This window comes from Bufo gargarizans, chromosome 1 (genome assembly GCF_014858855.1).
Source record: "Bufo gargarizans isolate SCDJY-AF-19 chromosome 1, ASM1485885v1, whole genome shotgun sequence".
In the NCBI taxonomy this organism is placed as follows: Eukaryota; Metazoa; Chordata; class Amphibia; order Anura; family Bufonidae; genus Bufo; species Bufo gargarizans.
The window spans coordinates 482341315-482363904 of NC_058080.1; the positions used below are offsets into that span (position 1 = coordinate 482341315).

Consider the following 22590-nt stretch of genomic DNA (forward strand, 5'->3'; position numbering starts at 1 on the left):
GACTGCTATACTTTATAGCTGAAGTCACAGATCATGAATGTAATCGGTATATTTGGGCCACAAACCAGAAAACAGTTTGGACTTTTCAGGAAACATTGTTCATTAATGGGGTTATTCCATTAATTTAATTTAAAAGAAATCTGGACTCTGGAGTAAGGGCTCATTCACACGACTGTATTGCATCTGTTCTGCAATTTTGCGGAATGGATGTGGACCCATTCATTTCAAGGGGGCCACAAAAGACGCAGACAGCATACGATGTGCATGTCTTCCATTCCGCGGCCCTGCAAATAAGATAGAAATGCCTAGTAGGACATGCGCTATCATACGGCTGGCTGCTGGTATCCATGTATCTGTGTACTCCGATTTTGCCGATCCGCAATTTGAAGCATCTAGTTTTAGAAAAATCCACTGCACCTAGCTTGTTGGGGGGGGTGGGTGACTTTACATAATTAGGTGTGACTTACCAAGAAAGGGTATAGCCTAAAAATTTGGCATTTTGCAGCAAAATTGTTTCACAATTCTGATGTAAAATTATTTAGCCAACTAAGTCAATCAGGAGCAGGGGAAGATCGGGAATTTGAAGTGGCCCTGGAAAAAAAAAAAAAACTAAAAGTGGCCCCATGTTGTAGATGAGTCCATATTGACAGAAGGCGGGGCAACAGAAGTAGGCAGGGCCAACAATACTGTAGTTCAGCACAAAATACCGCCCTAGCAAACCTAATACCAATATGCAGCATAAAATACTTGCCTATCACCATACTGACGATGATGATACAGTTGAATTCAGGAGGGCACCTGTGGCTGCTGGTCAGGTGCATAAGTACCCTATACTCCTAGCATTAATCACTGCTGAGAGTATCAGATCGTTATGTACCTGGACAGTGGCCATGAGGAGGGCGGCCCCCTGGGCATCGGCTAACCAGGAAATTTCCCTGACTGGTCTATGACCAGTCCGTGCCTGACCAGGAGTTAGTATAAAGTTAGAGAAAAGTGTCTAGCCATGCTTCACATTTATCATCCAGCCTGAGCCACTGTGATATATCTGGTGTAAGTCATGGCCCGCTGTAGCAAGTGATTGACGGTAAGGAAGTGTTCCTTTTCGACAATTGCTTGCTTATCAGTGGAGGAGAGCGCTGCATTTACATGCAGTGATCTCCTCCGCAGTATAGGGAGGAGCAATCGCTAATCCCATCGCTCATCCCCATACAGAATCATAGTTTGCTGGAAGCAGAGGGCTGTTTAGACGGCACTATCTGCTGCCGGCAAATGATTTAGGTGTTCACACCAACAAGCTACTAACCGATGAACGAGCGTTTCACTCGTTCATCAGGTAATCAAGCGGCACCTTTACACTGGCAGCTTATCACTAATGAGCATATGTACGACCGCTTTTTGGCGATAATCTGCCCGAATATCGGGCACTGTAAAGGGGCCTTAACTTTACTCCTTCTATAGGATTAGTACATCAGCCTCAATGTATTCCTTTGGACTGCAGCTGTACATTGCAGTTATGAATTTGTCAGTAGCATGACAACGTCTCAGCGCTATCCTTAATGCACCACTGTAACTGATTCATCTGCAGAAAATCAAATCAGTGTTACCATCAATGATATAGACTCTTGAAAGTCTTAAATTTAATAACTTTTAACAAGGTGCAAACAAGTTTTAAACCGGCCATATACAATAGATATATGGTGGCCATGTCGACTTTGTCCTTTTACATGGGCAGATATTCTGCTCAGTACAGATTGTTGATCGATGATAACAGCATGTTAACTGGCGCTTGTTACCTGCATTTATATGCAGCAATTATCACTAGTTTGGAGACAACTGATCAGGAGTTCAATGGGCTGTCCCCATACAGGTTTCATTTGTCAGCAGCACATCCCCTGTTCACACTGGGCAATGATCTGATGATAAACAAGCACTTTTAATCCAGTATAAGAGATGTGATCACCTTAAAAACGAGTGCCCAGCTGCATGCTTACACGGGGCAATGATTGGGTGAACAACAGTTGTAGGAACATTCTTTCCTATTATGGGCCAGTGTAATAGGGCCCTAAGAGATAAGTGCCACCAGAGGCTTATCTCCCTTTTCTAGGTTGAAATAAACATGTATGCTTAGGCTGTATTCACATCCGCATAGCCAGATACTGCCGTGCACTGCTGGATCCCCATTTACTGTAATGGGATCAGGCAGGGATCTGGCCACTTTCCAGCATATATGACGGCTTTCGGCCAGGTAAAAAATGCTACATGTATGATTTTTTGTCCGGCTGAAAGCCAACATAAATACCAGATACAGTGACCGGAACATGTCATAATTTAAAACGCAGATGTGAACCTGGTCTTAGACCAACAGCATTGACAGGAGAAATATGTGCTTGACCATATCTTCCCCAGATCAGATCAGTTGAGTGCCATTTAGAAATGGACCATAGGACCATCTCCTTAGGGTGCCTTCACACATGGCCGATTTTGTTTTTGGAAATTTTCTGCCACTGAAAATCTGCTCTATTCACCAGAATAGGGCTTGCAGAAATCCATGTGCATGCTACCAAAACAACCCCATTCAGTTGAATGGAATGGATTTCCAGTCGCAGAAATTTCTGCAACAAAATCTGCCACATGTGTATGCACCCTTAATATTGAATATTATATCCGTCATACAAAGTTAGCATGTTTCCATCTATACTGTATATTTAAATGCTTTGTTTTCCTGTCTGTCAAATTATTCTCTTTGTCATTCTAGATGTCCAGTATTCTTCGCCCTGATCTTTTAAACATGGACATTACAGGTTGTGTTTGTCTTCTGTGTTCCAGGTATCTTTTGTATCTTCAAATAAAAAGGGACATTTTCCATGGCCGTCTGTTGTGTTCATTTGCTGATGCTGCATACCTAGGTGCTTGCATTGTTCAAGGTAACTATACAAAACGCACATTAGAAGAAAATACTGAGCCTCATAGAAAAGTTTTGAAAGAGCACTCAGTCTTTGGATTTTGACCACAAATTTACCGCTTTGACCCATTGAACAAGCGCTAATACAGAGTTTGCCTAGTGGTCCTTCTCTGATCTAAGACTTATTTACTGATGGTGTTTTATTTGCCTTCACTTGTTTTCACCTTTGCTATCTCATTTCGCAGGTTCCATTATTTCTGCCCCATATGCACAAAAATCACAGAAAAACACATAGACTGTTTGCCCATGTTTGTCTAAAAACAGGAGTTTGTGTGATGTTTTTGTGATTTTTTTTGGAAGCTAAGAGTCACAAAAATTGGGACTTTTCCACTTTTTACACCATGCACAACAGTTTATTAAAAAAAAATATGAGTGTTATGGGAGAGAGAATACTGTGTTGTGCGATAGTAATTGCCCTCTCCCAATCTATAGTACTTTTGCAAATTTGTCAGACTTGAATATTTCAGAAAGTAATTGCCCCCTTAGCAGCTAAACCAACCAATTAGCTGAATTCAATTGACAATTGGGTTCAGTTTTACTAGCCACACTCTAAACATCCCTGGTTTAGAAACTGTGTGGCAATGTGAAGCGGGCTAGGTCTCAAAAAGCAGGACATGATGCCACCTTCGAAAGATGTTCAAATATTCCAGTCTGGAAAGGGTTACAAAGCCATTGCTAAGACTCTGGGACTCCAGTGACTCATAGTGAGTGCCATTATCCACAAATGGAGAACACTCAAAATAGTGGTGAACTTTCCCAGGAGTGGCCTTCTTACCAAAATGTTACCAACAGAGCATTGACAACTCATCCAGCAGGTCACAAAAGAACCCAGATGGACATCTAAAGATCTGTATGGCCTCACTTGCCTAGATTAATGTCCACAATTCAACATTAAGAAAGACGTGGGGCAAAAATTGCATATTTTAAAGAGTTTTCTGGTGCTTAGATATTGATCGCCTATCCTCAAGATATGTAATCGATTTCAGACAGGGGCATAGTTAATAGCTCATGGGCCCTGGTGCGAGAGTTCGGCTTGGGCCCTACCTTCCTTTTGTGGCAAGGGGCAGGAGTGTACCTAGCCTTTCTTCTGCCTAAGGTAAAAATGTGAACGGCAACCCCCCTCCCCCGTGCCAAATTCTCAACCTAACCCCTTCCCTCCAGCCCGACTATTAAAGACTTACTTGGAAAACATTAGATAAAGGGCTACAAAACATGCAAGGTAATACAGCGCCTCATACTTTTTACACCCAGAGACGTCTCCTCTGATGTAGATATTCTCTTTCCCCATCTTCTCCTTTCAGACTAGACCACCATGATGATTTATTTCAGCCATCTCTTGTCTCTGCAGTGTTTGACAAACAGACCTCTTATTTTCCTACTTTTCCATCATCCTCGCACCTTCTCAACATCCCATCCTGCCACCCCAATACTGTACATGCTGTGCTTCCCAATACTTTACTGCAGAAATAGTTCCCCTGAAAATACTAGTACCACACAGATAGTGCCTCCTCTAACAATTATTGGCACACAGTGCCCCCCAAAATGACTCTGCTTAGCAAATAGTCTCCCTGACACTAATAGTGTAAACATAATGTCCCCCCAAAATAATTGTACTAAACTGTGCCAGGATGTTCCCACAGTAATGGTGGTCCCAAAAGTCCCTCCAATAGTAATAATTATGTCCCAGAAGCATAGCGTTAACTGTGGCCCCAATAGTAATAATGCCTCTATTGTGCCCATTATGGTAATTATGTTCCCCATAGTCCTCCAGTAGTAATAATTTTCCTTATAATGTGTGACAGTAGAACAATACCCCCTAAAGTGTGCCAGTACAAAATTACCCCCTTATAATGTGAGCCAGCACAAAAAATACCCCTATAGTGTGCACCAGTACAAAAACTATCCCCCTTATAATGTGCATCAGTACAAATACCCGCTTACAGTGTGCTTCAGTACAAAAAATACCACTTGATATTGATACCTCCTTACCTTTCAGACCAGATCCCCATATTAGATTCTCAGCTCAGACCCCCATATCACACCTCAAATTAGACCCCCATATCAAATCTTCAGATCCGTCGCCCATATCAGACCTCAAATCAGACCTCCATATCAGACCTCAGATCAGACCCCCATATCACACCTCAAATCAGACCCGCATATCAGATCCGCAAATCAGATCCCCCATAACATATCTTCGTATTCTCAGATGAGACCCCCATATCAAACCTCAGATCAGACCCCCATATCAAACCTCAGATCAGACCCCCATCAGACTTTCATGTTTGACCCCCCCCCCCATATCAGACCTCAGATCAGACCCCCATAACAGAACTCGGATCAGACCCCAGTTTCAGACCTCAGATTAGACCCCCATTAGATCTCCATGTCAGACCCCCCTCATAATATCAGACCTCAGATTAGATCCCCATTAGACCACCATATCAGACCCCCTTTAGACCTTCATGTGAGACCCCTATATCAGACCCCCTTTAGACCTCCATGTGAGACCCCCATATCAGACCTCAGATCATAACTCCATGTCAGACCCCCCCCCCATGTCAGACCTTAAAATAAATAAATTGAAGTACCTCTCATGCTCCTCTGCTACTCTCCAGGTCCAATGGTCTCCCCTGTATTGTCCGCTCCCTGATCTTCTCTGGGCCCACGCTGCACTGTCACCTGACTGCCTGCAGTGTCAAGTCATAGTGCGCACACTACATCCTAAGGCCTCATGCACACGACGGTTGTTGTGTTCCGTTCCGCAAAATGGGGTTCCGTGATCCGTTTCCGTTTTTGTTTCCGTGTGTCTTTGGAGGACCACCAGACATAAAGGAAAGTAAAAAAAAGTCTAAGACAGGTTTGTTATGCAAATGATAGGAAAAAAACGGACGCGGATGACAATCATGTGTGCCTCCGCGTTTTTTTGCAGTCCCGTTGACTTGAATGGGTCCACGAACCGTTTTCCGCGAAAATAATAGGACATGTTATATTTTTTTGACGGACTGGAACCAGACGGTGCATTAGCCGAGTTTTCAACTGACCCATTGAAAGTCAATGGGTACGCATAAAATCACGAAAAATGCCACAACGGACACGGAATAAAACAACGGTCGTGTGCATGAGGCCTTATGCTGTAATCAGCCAGGACAGTGCAGTGTGGGCCCAGAGAAGATCATTCGGGAGACTTGAATGCTTACAGCCAGGGGCGGACTGGGAACTTAAAGTGGCCCTGGAAAAGAAAAAAAAAGTGGCCCCATTTTGTAGGCAGGTCCTAAATAACTGAAGGCGGGGCAACACAAATAGGTGGGGTCAACAATACCATAGAACAAAATACTATCCCAGCAGAACCAAATAACACAGTGTAGCACAATATACTGCCTCAGAAGCTGGCCCTCTGTGGTGGCCATCAACAGCTGCCATCTTCTGTCCTCCTTCTCCAGTTGTCTTTGATTAAGATATGGAGCTGGGGGCTTAGGAGGTGAGATGTGGGCCATGGCAGTTGAATTCAGGAGGACGTGCGTGGTCGCTGGCTGGGTACATGAGTACCTGATTCTTACAGCGTTAATTACTGTTGAGAGCTCATTATGTACCTGTTCAGCGGCAGAGAGGAGATCTTGCGTGGCCCCCTGGGGCATCGGCCCACCGGGAAATTTCCCTGTAGGGTCTATGGCCAATCCGCCGCTGCTTACAGCACTTCACTCCCCCCGCCTCCTGCAGACTAGTGAGCGCTTCCATAATGGATTCTTTAGTATTAATTTAGTAGAACTAGTATTGGCTTTATAAGACGCACTGTGTTTTATAAAGTGAGAAATACAGTGGCACTGGCAAGGGGGGCCCCCTGGCTTAGGTGCCTGATTGCAACTGCGACCACTATAGCTAAGCCACTGATATCAGATCAGTGGGGGTCCAACAACCTGCAAACCCAGATCACCTGCCCCGAATATTAAATAGTGAATGGCAGGCACTGTCACCTATGGACTGTTACTTTCATAATTCAAGTCTGCATGTGGCGCCAGTCTAACACAATCTGCATTTGGGCAGCAATCACATTATATATTTTTTTTCAGCTGAGATCGGAGATTATGATCCCGATGAACATCCTGACAACTACATTTGTGATTTCAAGATATTTCCCAAACAATCACAGAAATTGGAAAGAAAAATTGTTGAAGTTCATAAAAGTGAACTCAGGTATGTGTTGACTGCCAAAGATTAGATTTTGTTCAAGGGGGGAAATGGCTGTAAGCTGTCAGCTCTTCCAACATGTCTGTTTTAGTAAGTGTTTGTATTCCCCATTCCAACATTGCTGGGTGCCTTTTTCCTATAACTTTGCCTTGTGCTGTTCCTCTGTTATGCCTCTGGAAATTCCCCGAAATGTTAGCTTGTAGTTATCAGTTTATTCATACACTTTCAGGAGGAACAACAGAGGAATGGGAACAGCACACAGCAGATCTGTAACAAAAGATGCTCCAACATTACTTTTTGGGGAAAGCAAGTATTTACTAAGGCTCCTTTCACATCACCGTTTCTCCTTTCCGTTCTCCGGCTCCTGAGGAGCCGGAGAACGGAAAGGACGGATTCTGCAGATAACTGAGACCTAACTGAGCGTAACGGAGCCTAAAGACCCCATAGACTATAATGGGGTCCGTTCGGTGTCCGCCCAGAACATGATTTTTGAGCGGAGACGAAAGTCCTGCATGCAGGACACCGAACGGACCCCATTATAGTCTATGGGGTATTTAGGCTCCGTTACGCTCAGTTAGGTCTCAATTATCTGCAGAATCCGTCCTTTCCGTTCTCCTACTCCTCAACGGAGACGGAGAACGGAAAGGAGAAACGGTGATGTGAAAGGAGCCTAAAACTGTTAGGAGAGCTGAAAGGTTCTCTCTATTACCCAGGATGTCTGGGGAACACATTACAAATGACACTTACCTTCCGCAGTACAGTACTTTTTTCTCCATACCCTAGTTTTATGCATGCCTGAGACTTCAGCACTGTTCCCTGCTCCTATGTCATGAGAGAATAGCTTTCAAAAGATTTATCATGGCAAAGTCTCTCTAAGGCCCCTTTCACACGGGCGAGTATTCCACGCGGATGCGATGCGTGAGTTGAACGCATTGCACCCGCACTGAATCCTGACCCATTCATTTTTATGGGGCTTTTCACATGAGCAGTGATTTTCACGCATCACTTGTGCGTTGCGTGAAAATCGCAGCATACTCTATATTGTGCGTTTTTCACGTAACATAGGCCTCATAGAAATGAATGGGGTTGCGTGAAAATCGCAAGCATCCACAAGCAAGTGCGGATGCGGTGCGATTTTCACGCACGGTTGCTAGGAGACGATCGGGGTGGGAAAGAAACATGGTTATAAGGGAAAGAAAATAATAGCATTCTGAATACAGAATGCATAGTACAATAGTGCTGGAGGGGTTAAAAATTTTATTAATTTTTTTAACTCACCTTAATCCACTTGATCGCGTAGCCGGCATCTCCTTCTGTCTTCATCTTAGCTGTGTGCAGTAACAGGACCTGTGGTGATGTCACTCCGGTCATCACATGGTCCATCACATGATCCATCACCATGGTAAAAGATCATGTGATGGATCATGTGATGACCGGAGTGACGTCACCACAGGTCCTGTTACTGCACACAGCTAAGATGAAGACAGAAGAGATGCCGGCTACGCGATCAAGTGGATTAAGGTGAGTTAAATAATTATAATTTTTTTTAACCCCTCCAACGCTATTATACTATGCATTCTGTAGTGGTTATAAGGGAAAATAATACAATCTACAGAACACCGATGCCAAGCCCGAACTTCTGTAAAGAAGTTGGGGTTTGGGTACCAAACATGCGTGATTTTTCTCATGCGAGTGCAAAACGCATTACAATGTTTTGCACTCACACGGAAAAATCGCGCGTGTTCCCGCAACGCACCCGCAACGCCCGTGTGAAACCAGCCTAAGGGTCTGTTCACACAGCAGCTTTTGCAGTCAGATTTTGGCATGGATTTGAAACCAAAAAGTAGCTGGGTGGCCGCACGGAATCCGCCTTCCATTACTTTCAGAGGAAGGCAGCAGTTTATGCCTGCCCCAAGTAATGGCATGTCATTTCTTGGCACAGTTAAAGCCATAAACCATGGCTGCATAAACGGCAACGCAGGCTCCCATTGAAAGCAATTGGAGGCAGATTCAGCATGGTCACCCGGCAAATTGTGACTGCAAAACAGCCCCTATGAATAATACATTTTTCAGTTTTTAGAGTTTAAGAATGCGTCAGAATACTACTTTAAATTGATACCGTGCACCACATTTCTTAAGTGTTTTAGTAATATTTTGCACGTCAATCAGCAAGGGGCACAGATTAGAGAGAAAGGGGGCATGTCTTAAGATGTAACATTCTGCGCCAAAATCTTGATGCAAAATAAGCAATGCATACAGGTAGGTGGTGTTAAGTTAGACAGTAGTGTCTAAAGATGTACCAAATGTATCATACGGCAGGCGGCGCTTTGATACATTTACAGACTGTCTAGTTATGCTAATATTAGACAGGATTAGTAAACCTGCCCTGCTGGTTTTCTAAGGCAACTTTCACACTGGTGTTTTGGCTTTCCGTTTGTGAGGTCCGTCATGGGCTCTCACAAGCGGTCCAAAACGGATCAGTTTTGCCGTAATGCATTCTGAATGGAAAAGGATCTGCTCAGAAGGCATCAGTTTGCCTCCGATCAGTCTCCATTCTGCACTGGAGGCGAACACCAAAACGCAGCCTGCAGCGTTTTGGTGTCCGCATGATGAAACGGATCAGTTTTCTCTGACACAATCTGGCACAATAGGAAAACGGATCCGTCTCCCATTGACTTTCAATGGAGTTCATGACGGATCCGTCTTGACTATGTTACAGATAATACAAACGGATCCATTCATGACGGATGCATGCGGTTGTATTATTGTAACGGATCCGTTTTTGCAGATCCATGACGGATCCGCCCAAAATGCGAGTGTGAAAGTAGCCTTACATGAAGGATGTGGCATGTTGCAGTGCTGATCTATTGATAAGGCAATAAGGGCTAACTTCACATTTGCATCAGATGCTCTGTCAGGCCTCATTCACAAATGTGATGTGAACTCTGGCAGTCTGTTCTGGTGGAAGAACAGACTGCCGGAGATCGCTGTCTCCGGTATAGCCAGATACCACCGTGTGCCGCCAGATCCCCATTCACTGTGATGGGATCCGGCCACTTTCCGGCATGATGTAGTGTTTTTGTCCAGCCAAAAGCTGGATACAGTGCACTCTGTCAGTCTGTTCCTCCACCGGAACAGACTGCCGGAGTTCACAGCGCATATGCGAATGCCTGTGTCACAGATAAAAAAAAAAAGAAGCAGTAGACAATAGCACTGTCAGGCACAGTTTGTTTCTGCCATATAACCAATCCGGCAGTGCTGTTTTTTTCTTCCAAGAACAGAACCAAAAAGACAATAAGTGGAGCAGATATGAACGTAGCCTTAGACGCTCCGTGTAATGTTAGTGCTTGAGGCTAGTCTTGTGAGACAACTTTGACCAGTGCTTTTGACTATCTTAAGAAGTTCTTTTTTGAAACTAATAGGGGTGTCTCAAACGGCATTAATATGGCTGCTGATAAGTGTTATACATAAGTAAAAAGCCTATTATAACGTATCTATATCACTTGACAGCTTGCTAACAAATAATTTAGGAAAATGTGAATAGCCTCGACTGAGGCGCCAATCCACAGTGCAAGTGATCACTCGAGGTGCCGGTGTCAGAAGGAGAAGATCACAGCCTAGCAGGAGTTTCACCTGACACAGCTAGGGCAGCCTGATGGAACGTTGTTCTTTGTCATAGAGCAGCAAATAGTACACCAAGGAATTCCTGCAATGCTGTCATCTTCTTCTGATTAAGGGTTGGTTGAGTGATTTTTAACATTTACTTTTGTAATTATCCTGTATGTATGTCATTGTTTTCCTTCAAGCCTAAAAAACTAAGAAAATGTGAATTCTGCACTTGCTTTGCTTAGCATGTAAAAGATTTAATGACCCTCTTCTTCCTCCCGTTTCAGAGGTCAGAGCCCAGCTGTTGCAGAATTTAATTTGCTGTTGAAAGCACATTCCCTGGAAACCTATGGGGTTGACCCTCACCCATGCAAGGTACCACAGCTGTTCCTAGCCAGCTTTCTAAAAAGCTGTCGGCTCACAATAAGCACTTGACTGATGGAGCAGTGTCCTGTGAACTGAGGGCATTTGCTGGTTTAAGGGGAACCTGTCCATGGGATTTTGTATATAGAGCTGAGGACATGGGTTGCTATATAGCCGCTAGCACATCCGCAATACCCAGTCCCCATAGCTCTGTGTGCTTTTATTGTGTAAAAAAACTATTTGATACATATGCAAATTAAGCTGAGATGAGTCCTGTCCTTGACTCATCTCGGGACAGGACTCACCTCAGGTTAATTTGCATATGTATCAAATCGTTGTTTTTTTGACACAATAAAAGCACACAGAGCTATGGGGACTGGGTATTGCGGATGTGCTAGCGGCCATCTAGCAACCCCATGTCCTCAGCTCTATACACAAAATCCCGGTGACAGGTTCCCTTTAAGAGGTGATGAACTAACCCCTGGTCTGTGTAACTAACATTATACATTGTTTAAAATTCAACAGACTACGTACTGCTTGCCAAGTGGCTGATGGCAGGTTCTGCATCTTAGAAACCAGCTATCACCTTCATGAATGCACTTGTAACTTATAGTTACATAGGATAAAAAAGACATATGTCCATCAAGTTCAACCTTTCTCACATCAATTATTTGTTAGATGAATTATTGCCCTCAATGCTGTTTGCTATTAGATAATCATTTAGCCCTTGTTTAAATGCTGACATAGCATCTGCCATTACTACCTCTTGGGTACGGCATGCCATAGTTTGACTACTCTAACTTGCCTCTTACAGCAAGTATACAGTACATGCGGTTTTTGGAGCTGTAATATTAACCTCTTAAGGACACATGACGTACCGGTACGTCATGATGTCCTGGTACTTAAGGGCACATGACGTACCGGTACGTCATGTATGGTTCCGATCACCGCCACGCGGCGGGCGGTGATCGGAACCCGGTGCCTGCTCAAATCATTGAGCAGGCACCTAGGCTAAATGCGCCGGGGGGTCCCATGTCGGCGATCGCAGAAAACCACAGGTCAATTCAGACCTGCGGTTTTCTGCGTTTCCGGGTTATTCGGGTCTCTGAAGACCCGATAACCCGAACCAGGATGGTGATGGTGGTGTGATTTCACCCCACCAATCACCATCCAGCGATTCTGAGTGGTAATGGTGACATCACCACTCGGGATCGCTTCTGATTGGTCTGTGGGCGGGCCGGCGGCAGATTCAAAAGAGGCAGGCGCTCCTCTCCTCCTCCTTTTGTGTACCGGAGCTGGAGGAGAGAGGAGCTGCCTGCACGTGTCGTCCGTCGGTGCTAGCATCACCCGATCTGTGCCCCCCAGGACCCGATCTGTGCCCCAGCACCCCCCATCTGAACTTCAGGTACATAGGCACCCCTGCCCCCCCCCCACACTTTTTTGGGGTGCAGGATTTTTTTATTCTTTTTATTTTTGTGTGCGCTGACTGTGGCCGGCACTCAGTTTTTTTTCACATTTTTTTGCCCTTTTTTCTGTTAGTTTTAGGGTTAAGTCTGCGAACACCCGTGCCCCCACACACACGCACACCAAATAAAGATTTACACACACGCATATACACACGCAGACACACACTCCCCTATGGCCCGCCGGACGTTCTCGGCCGAGGAGGCATACGCCCAGCTTGCCTCCGACTCCGAGAGTCCCAGTGAGGACGAGGATGACCCCACATTCCTGTTGTCATCCGCGTCCTCCTCATCATCTAGCGATGATGATGAGCCCCCAAGGCAGCGGAGACGCCGCCAGGCGGAGCAAGGGGGACCGCCATGTTAGGGACCCTGTGGCCCAGCCTAGTACGAGCAGCTCTGGGGCTCGTACTGGTTTCCCGGCCCACCAGTTAAATCCACCGGAGCACCCTGCCGGTGAACTAGAGCGATACGAGCCCGTGATTCCTGATTTTGTAGGGTAATCAGGAATCCAGATTTCCACAGTGGGCTACACTGAATATAACTTTTTTTGTGATTTTTTCAGTGACCCACTGGTAAATCTGATGGTGGAGCAGACGAACCTGTACGCCCAACAGTTCGTTGCTCAACACCCGGGCTTCTTTTTGGCCAGGCCCGGTGTCTGGACGCCGGTCAGTGCAGCCGAAATAAGGACATTTTGGGGCCTCGTGCTGCATATGGGCCTGGTCAAGAAACCCAGTGTCAGGCTGTACTGGAGTGGGGACGTCCTATACCAGACCCCACTTTACAGTACGGCCATGACACCGATAATGCAGCATGTCCTCCCCGAGGTGATACGGCCAGTCATCGATCACTTTGGGGCCAAATTCATGGAGGCCTATGTACCTGGAAGGGAGGTCGCAGTTGATGAGTCTCTCATTGCGTTCAAGGTGAGACTCATTTTCCGCCAGTATGTGCCCTCCAAGCGGGTAAGGTATGGCGTGAAGCTATACAAAATTTGTGAGAGTACCTCAGGGTACACTTACAAATTTCGTATATATACGAGGGGCGAGATTCCCGGATTCAACCCCCAGAATGTCCCCCCTCTCTGGGTGTTACCGGGAAACTTGTGTGGGACCTTATGCACCCACTGCTGGATAAGGGTTACCACCTGTACGTTGATAACTTTTATACCAGTATCCCCTTGTTCCAGTCCCTTGCCGCCAGATCCACGTCCGCTTGTGGGACCATGCGGAAAAATCAACGCGGCCTCCCTGCCCTCCCCCTCCAGCTACCTATCCCCGTGCCCTTACCACTGGAAACCTGTTGCTGGTCAGGTACAGACGTGGACAAAATTGTTGGTACCCTTTGGTCAATGAAAGAAAAAGTCACAATGGTCACAGAAATAACTTTAATCTGACAAAAGTAATAATAAATTAAAATTCTATAAATGTTAACCAATGAAAGTCAGACATTGTTTTTCAACCATGCTTCAACAGAATTATGTAAAAAAATAAACTCATGAAACAGGCATGGACAAAAATGATGGTACCCCTAACTTAATATTTTGTTGCGCAACCTTTTGAGGCAATCACTGCAATCAAACGCTTCCTGTAACTGTCAATGAGACATCTGCACCTCTCAGCAGGTATTTTGGCCCACTCCTCATGAGCAAACTGCTCCAGTTGTGTCCGGTTTGAAGGGTGCCTTTTCCAGACTGCATGTTTCAGCTCCTTCCAAAGATGCTCAATAGGATTGAGGTCAGGGCTCATAGAAGGCCACTTTAGAATAGTCCAATTTTTTCCTCTTAGCCATTCTTGGGTGTTTTTAGCGGTGTGTTTTGGGTCATTGTCCTGTTGCAAGACCCATGACCTGCGACTGAGACCAAGCTTTCTGACACTGGCTAGTACATTTCTCTCTAGAATTCCTTGATAGTCTTGAGATTTCATTGTACCCTGCACAGATTCAAGACACCCTGTGCCAGACGCAGCAAAGCAGCCCCAGAACATAACAGAGCCTCCTCCATGTTTCACAGTAGGGACAGTGTTCTTTTCTTGATATGCTTCATTTTTTCGTCTGTGAACATACAGCTGATGTGCCTTGGCAAAAACTTCGATTTTTGTCTCATCTGTCCACAGGACATTCTCCCAGAAGCTTTGTGGCTTGTCAACATGTAGTTTGGCATATTCCAGTCTTGCTTTTTTATGATTCGTTTTCAACAATGGTGTCCTCCTTGGTCGTCTCCCATGTAGTCCACTTTGGCTCAAACAACGACGGATGGTGCGATCTGACACTGATGTTCCTTGAGCATGAAGTTCACCTTGAATCTCTTTAGAAGTCTTTCTAGGCTCTTTTGTTACCATTCGGATTATCCGTCTCTTAGATTTGTCATCAATTTTCCTCCTGCGGCCACGTCCAGGGAGGTTGGCTACAGTCCCATGGATCTTAAACTTATGAATAATATGTGCAACTGTACTCACAGGAACATCTAGTTGCTTGGAGATGGTCTTATAGCCTTTACCTTTAACATGCTTGTCTATAATTTTCTTTCTGATCTCTTGAGACAGCTCTTTCCTTTGCTTCCTCTGGTCCATGTCGAGTGTGGTACACACCATATCACCAAACAACACAGTGATTACCTGGAGCCATATATATAGGCCCAATGGCTGATTACAAGGTTGTAGACACCTGTGATGCTAATTAGTGGACACACCTTGAATTAACATGTCCCTTTGGTCACATTATGTTCTGTGTTTTCTAGGGGTACCATCATTTTTGTCCATGCCTGTTTCATGAGTTTATTTTTTTACATAATTCTGTTGAAGCATGGTTGAAAAACAATGTCTGACTTTCATTGGTTAACATTTATAGAATTTTAATTTATTATTACTTTTGTCAGATTAAAGTTATTTCTGTGACCATTGTGACTTTTTCTTTCATTGACCAAAGGGTACCAACAATTTTGTCCACGTCTGTATAAGGACAAGAGGGATGTCCTTATGCTGTCCACAATTCATGGTAAACGGCATCACCCCTGTCCCTGTGCGAGGTACCGCAGCAACGGTCCTCAAGCCCGATTGTATCGTCGACTAAAATCGGTATATGGGAGGAGTTGATCTCTCTGATCAAGTCCTCAAGCCATATAACGCCATGCGCAAAACCTGGGCATAGTACAAAAAAGATCGGTCCAGGATACTTGGTACAGGTTGCCATGTACAACTCTTTTGTGCTGTCCCGGAGCGCTGGCAACACAGGGACATTCCTCCAGTTCTATGAGGCAGTCCTCAAGGCCCTGATCTTTTCGGACCGGGAAGGAGCAGGCAGGAGTACCTCGGAACTGTAGGCGCCCGGATCGTCCCTGGCCAACACATTCCAGGTGTGGTCCCCCATACTGGAAAGAAGGGACAAACCCAAAAAAGGTGCAGAGTGTGTCACAGGAGGGGGATACGGAAGGACACTACAACTCAATGTGACACGTGCCCCGATCATCCGGGCCTCTGCATTATTGGTTGCTTTAGGGAGTATCACACTTCCATGGAGTACTAAATTTATATCCCAATTTAGCACTGACATCGGATAAAAAAGCTGGTTCTCAGACTTGAGACACCCAAAAAAACTAAAATAATTTATTAAAAGTAGACATATTAGATATCGCCGCGTCGGTAATAATCTCCGCTATAAAAATACCCATGACCTAACCTCCCAGATTAACACTGTCCAGAAAAAAAAAAGGTGCAAAAAATATTTTTTTGCCACCTTACATAATAATAAGTTTAATAGCAAGTGTTCAAAAAGTCAGATAGCGCCCAAAATAGTGCCAATAAAACCGTTTTATTAGGTATTGCTGCGTCCGTAAGAATCTTCTCTATAAAAATACCCCATGACCCAACCCCCCAGATTAACACGGTCAAAAAAAAAGTGCAAAAAAAGAATTTTTCTGTCACCTTACATAACAAAAAGTTTAATAGCAAGCGATCAAAAAGTCATATAGCCCCCAAAATAGTGCCCATAAAACCGTCCGCTCATCCCGCAAAAAATGAGCCCCCACGTAAGATAATCGGATAAAAAAAAAAAAAAATTACACTTAGACCTTTAGAGATACAAAAAATTATTTTTTTGTATCAAAAAGGATAAAATTGTCAAAAACCTAAATAATTTTGTAAAAAAAAGGTAGACTTATTATGTATCGCCGCGTCCGTAAGAATCTCCTCTATAAAAATATCCCATGACCTAACCCCCCAGATTAACACAGTCAATTGATACAAAAAAAATTTTTTTTTTGTATCAAAAAGGATAAAATTGTCAAAAACCTAAATAATTTTGTAAAAAAAAGGTAGACTTATTATGTATCGCCGCGTCCGTAAGAATCTCCTCTATAAAAATATCCCATGACCTAACCCCCCAGATTAACACGTCAAAAAAAAAAAAAAAAAAACGGTGCCAAAACCGCTATTTTGGGCACTTTTCCATTTCAATACGTTTTTTCCGGTAACAAAACAAGGGTTAACAACCAAACAAAAGTTAATATTTATTACCCTGATACTGCAGTTTACAGAAATGCCACATTTGTGGTCGTAAACTGCATTATCAGTAAAAGGGAGGCCGCAAAAGGAAAGGATTGGTTTCTGGAAGGCCGATTTTGATGGCCTTTTGAAGCCCCCCTGATGCCCCCTAGAGTAGAAACTCCATAAAAGTGACCCCATCTAAGAAACTACACCCCTCAAGGTATTCAAAACTGATTATACAAACTTTATTAACCCTTTAGGTGTTCCTCAACAGTTAATGGCAAATGGAGATGAAATTTCAGAATTTCAATTTTTGGTAACCTTGCCTCACAAAAATGTAATGTAGAGCAACCAAAAATCATATGTACCCTAAAAATAGTCCCCAAAAAAAGGCCACATTATTCTGTAGTTTCCAAAATGAGGTCACTTTTAGGGAGTTTCTACTCCAGGGGTGCATCAGGGGGGTTGAAACAGGACACGGTGTAAATAAACCGGTCCATAAAAATCAGCCCTCCATAAACCAAACGGCGCACCTTTCCGTCTACGCCCCGCTGTGTGGCCGTACAGTAGTTTACGGCCACATATTGGGTGTTTCTGTAAACGGCAGAGTCAGGGCAATAAAGATACAGTCTTGTTTGGCTGTTAACCCTTGCTTTGTTAGTGGAAAAAATTGGTTAAAATGGAAAATTAGGCAAAAAAAATGAAATTCTCAAATTTTATCCCCATTTGCCAATAACTCTTGTGCAACATCTAAAGAGTTAACGACGTATGTAAACTCAGTTTTGAATACCTTGAGGGGTGTAGTTTCTTAGATGGGGTCACTTTTATGGAGTTTCTACTCTAGGGGTGCATCAGGGTGGCTTCAAATGGGACATGGTGTAAATAAACCAGTCCAGCAAAATCTGCCTTCCAAAAACCAAACGGCGCACCTTTCACTCTACGCCCCGCTGTGTGGCCGTACAGTAGTTTACGGCCACATATTGGGTGTTTCTGTAAACGGCAGAGTCAGGGCAATAAAGATAGTCTTGTTTGGCTGTTAACCCTTGCTTTGTTAGTGGAAAAAATGGGCTAAAATGGAAAATTAGGCAAAAAAATGAAATTCTCAAATTTCATCCCCATTTGCCAATAACTCTTGTGCAACACCTAAAGGGTTAACAACGTATATAAAATCAGTTTTAAATACCTTGAGGGGTGTAGTTTCTTAGATGGGGTCACTTTTATGGAGTTTCTACTCTAGGGGTGCATCAGGGGGGCTTCAAATGGGACATGGTGTAAATAAACCAGTCCAGCAAAATCTGCCTTCCAAAAACCAAACTGCGCACCTTTCACTCTACGCCCCGCTGTGTGGCCGTACAGTAGTTTACGGCCACATATTGGGTGTTTCTGTAAACGGCAGAGTGCGGGCAATAAAGATACAGTCTTGTTTGGCTGTTAACCCTTGCTTTGTTAGTGGAAAAAATGGGTTAAAATGGAAAATTAGACAAAAAAATGAAATTCTCAAATTTCATCCCCATTTGCCAATAACTCTTGTGCAACACCTAAAGGGTTAACAACGTATGTAAAATCCGTTTTGAATACCTTGAGGTTTGTAGTTTCTTAGATGGGGTCATTTTTGGGTGGTTTCTATCATGTAAGCCTCGCAAAGTGACTTCAGACCTGAACTGGTCCCTAAAAATTGGGTTTTTGTAAATTTCTGAAAAAATTCAAGATTTGCTTCTAAACTTCTAAGCCTTGTAACATCCCCAAAAAATAAAATATCATTTCCAAAATAATTCAAACATGAAGTAGACATATGGGGAATGTAAAGTCATCACAATTTTTGGGGGTATTACTATGTATTACAGAAGTAGAGAAACTGAAACTTAGAAATTTTTGGTGAAAAAAAAAATTTTTTTGGACTTCATTTTACCAGTGTCATGAAGTACAATATGTGACGAAAAAACAATCTCAGAATGGCCTGGATAAGTCAAAGCGTTTTAAAGTTATCAGCACTTAAAGTGACACTGGTCAGATTTGCAAAAAATGGCCTGGTCCTTAAGGTGAAATAAGGCTGTGTCCCTATGGGGTTAAACTGCACTATTCTGCACATTCATGACAGTAGGTGTCATCCTAGAGGTAGGACCCGCACCTGTAGGACATATTTGGCATAAAGGGGTTGTCCGGGTTCGGAGCTGAACCCGGACATACCTCCATTTTCACCCCGGTAGCCACCCTGACTTGAGCATTGGAGCAGTTCATGCTACGATGCTCTCCTTTGCCCTGCGCTAAATCGCGCAGGGCAAAGGCATTTTTTAGAGATCTGGTGACGTACTGGGGCTCTCCTTGAGGCTGCCAGGAAGCCCGGTGATGTCACCGGCACTGATGGGCGGGATTTAGCGCTGCCCTAGCTAGTAAAATGGCTAGGGCAGCGCTAAAGCCCATCCATCAGAGCCGGTGACCACCAAACACACTGCCGGGCGGAAGTTTCCGCCCGGCAGTGTGTTATGATAAACAAAAGAGCCCGTGCCCTGCGTGATTTAGCCTCAGGGGGCCTGCCTGGGTGAAAATAAGAGTATGTCCAGGTTCAGCTCTGAACCCGGACAACCCCTTTAACCCCTTCCTGACCTTTGACGTACTGTTACGTCATGGGAACCACTGAGTTCCCGCAATTTGACGTAATAGTACATCATAGTGATCGGGTGGGCACCGGAGCGGTGCACGCGCGATCACTGCAGGGACCCGGCAGTCCGTGGTAGCCGGGCCCCTGCTGTATACGCCGGCATCGCTGTAAAAGCCGATGCTGGTGGATTAATCCTTTCTATGCCGTGGTCCGCGCTGACCGCGATATAGAAGAGGTTTGTGTCGGGTGAACGATCACATTGAGTCCCCGCGCTGCTGTGGCGGGGACCCGATGCAACACAAGGCAGCCCGATGCCGTGCACGGCATCGGGAACTGCCTTCTAGGAGAGCCGAGGAGATCCAGCCTCAGGCTGGGTCTCCTAGGCAACCTGTTAGTGTATGACTCAGTGTCATACACTAACAGGCAATGCATTACAATGCAGATGTATTGTAATGCATTGCAGAGGGGATCAGACCCCCAAAAGTGAATGTCATAAATAAAGTAAAGTAAAAAAAAAAAAAAAAAAGTTTTTAATAAAATTAATAAAGTAATAAAATTAATAAAGTAAAAAAGAAACGCCCCTTTCCCCTTATTTTATAATAAAAAAACAGAAAAAAAAACAAAAAACCCACACATATTAGGTAACGCCGCGTCCGTAATGACCGGCTCTATAAATATATCACATGATCCACCCTGTCCGATAAACACCATTAAAAAAATAAAAACTGTGTAAAAAAAGCTATTTTTGTCACATTACATCACAAAAAGTGCAACACCAAGCGATCAAAAAGGCGTATGCCCCCCAAAATGGTATCAATAAAACCGTCACCTCATCCCGCAAAAAATGAGCCCCTACCTAAGACAATCGCCCAAAAAATAAAAAAAACTATAGCTCTCAGAACATGGAGACACTAAAACATCATTTTTTTAAATGTCTAAACTGCTATTATTGTGCTAAAGTGGAAAAAAAAGAGTATACATACGAGGTATCTCCACATTCGTAACAAACAGCTGTATAAAAATATCACATGACCTAACCACTCAGGTTAACACCGTAAAAAAATAAAAAAAAATTGTCACATTACAGCACAAAAATTGCAACAGCAAGTGATAAAAAAAGCGTATGCCCCCCAAAATTGTACCAATCAGACCATCACCTCATCCCGCAAAAAAATGAGACCCTACCTGAGAGAATCGGTCAAAAAATAAAAAAGCTATGGCTCTCAGACTATGAGACACTAAAATATGATTATTTTTTGCTTCCAAACTGCTATTATTGTGCTAAAGTGAAAAAAAAAAGTATACATATTAGGTATCACCACGTCCGTAACAAAAAGCTCTATAAAAATATCACATGACCTAACCACTCAGATAAACACCGTAAAAAAAATTAAAATCTAAAAAAAAGCCATTTTTGTCACATTACATCATAAAAATTGCAACAGCAAGTGATCAAAAAGGCGTATGCCCCCCAAAATAGTACCAATCAGACCGTCACCTCATCCCGCAAAAAATGAGACCCTACCTGAGAGAATCGGTCAAAAAATAAAAAAAAGCTATGTCTCTCAGACTATGAGACTCTAAAGTATCATTGTTTCGGTTACAAAAATGCTATTATTGTGTAAAACTTAAATAAATAAGAAGTAGACATATTAGGTATTGCCATGTGCATAACTATCTGCTCTATAAAAAAGTCACATGACCTAATCCTTCGGTTAAACGCTGTAAAAATAAAAACGGTGCCAAAACATCAACTTTTTTTGTTACCTTGCCTCACAAAAAACTTAATATAGAGCAATAAAAAAATCATATGTACCCCAAAATAGTACCAATAAAACTGGCACCTTATCCCACAGTTTCCAATATGTGGTCACTTTTTTGAGTTTTTACTATAGGGGTGCATCGGGGGTACTTCAAATCGGACATGGCATCTAAAAACCAGTTCAGCTAAATTTGCCTTCCAAAAACATATGGCGTTCCTATCTATTATAAAAGTAGAGAAATTGAAATTTGGAAATTTGTATTTTTTTTTATGAATAAAAATGTTTGTTTTTTTTAACTTATTTTTACCACTGTCATGAAGTACAATATGTGATGAGAAAACAATCTCAGAATGGCTTGGATAAGTAAAAGCGTTTTAAAGTTATCGCCACATAAAGTGACACATGTCAGATTTGCAAAAAATGGCCTGGGCAGGAAGGTGAAAACAGGCCTGGGGTTGAAGGGGTTAAGAAGGGGGCTCTCTGTTGCACTTAGCCCTTTAGACTGTATAAACGTTACTGATTTCTTATCTCTCTGGAGACAAGTTCATAAGCAGACAAGTTATTTTCTAAATGCTAATACTCTGTCTTACTATATCTTGCGCTTCTTAGGATTCTACAGGGACCACAACATTTCTTGGGTATACCGCTGCAGGGTTTGTGGTTTTCCAGGGTAACAAGAGGATACACTTAATAAGATGGTAAGTAGACTTTATATAGTCTTCCATTGATATAGATAGGAAAGACAAAGAAAAATGTGAATACATCTGTAGGACCTTTCTTCTAGAGAGGCATTGTTACAGAATGCGAGACAATGGATAATCTATAAATGAGTTGTCCCCTAAAGACAAAAAAGCCTCCATATGCTCTACTAGAAGATATGAATGTCATGGAGGGTTGCTCTGGACCACCCTCTGTAAGTCAGCATGGAGGACAATTGCAAACAGCGGCTCCTGCTTTAACGCTGGGTTCACACCTGAGCGTTCTGAAACAAGCGCTCTGTATGCGCGATTGTACCGGCGTTTACAATCGCGCATACAGAGACATGCGAACGCCCATTGTCGCGCGTTCCCGAAAGTCTATGGCCGGGAACGCGCGACAAACGCCCGAAAAAAAGCTCAAGTACTTGTTTAAGCGTCGGGCGTTTTACAGCGCGATCGTACGC

General features: G+C 43.6%; 1 protein-coding gene across 2 annotated transcripts in view; it reads left to right on the forward strand.

The window, feature by feature from the left end:
* The window catches only part of FRMD3 (FERM domain containing 3), a 268375-nt gene that overhangs the window by 202581 nt on the left and 43204 nt on the right, over positions 1–22590 (forward strand). For both annotated transcript variants that reach the window (XM_044273781.1, XM_044273788.1), the window contains exons 5-8: positions 2827–2924; positions 7033–7156; positions 11044–11131; positions 22038–22126. In XM_044273781.1, the coding sequence (XP_044129716.1) occupies positions 2827–2924; positions 7033–7156; positions 11044–11131; positions 22038–22126 (399 nt within the window). The remainder of the gene's footprint in view (positions 1–2826; positions 2925–7032; positions 7157–11043; positions 11132–22037; positions 22127–22590) is intronic.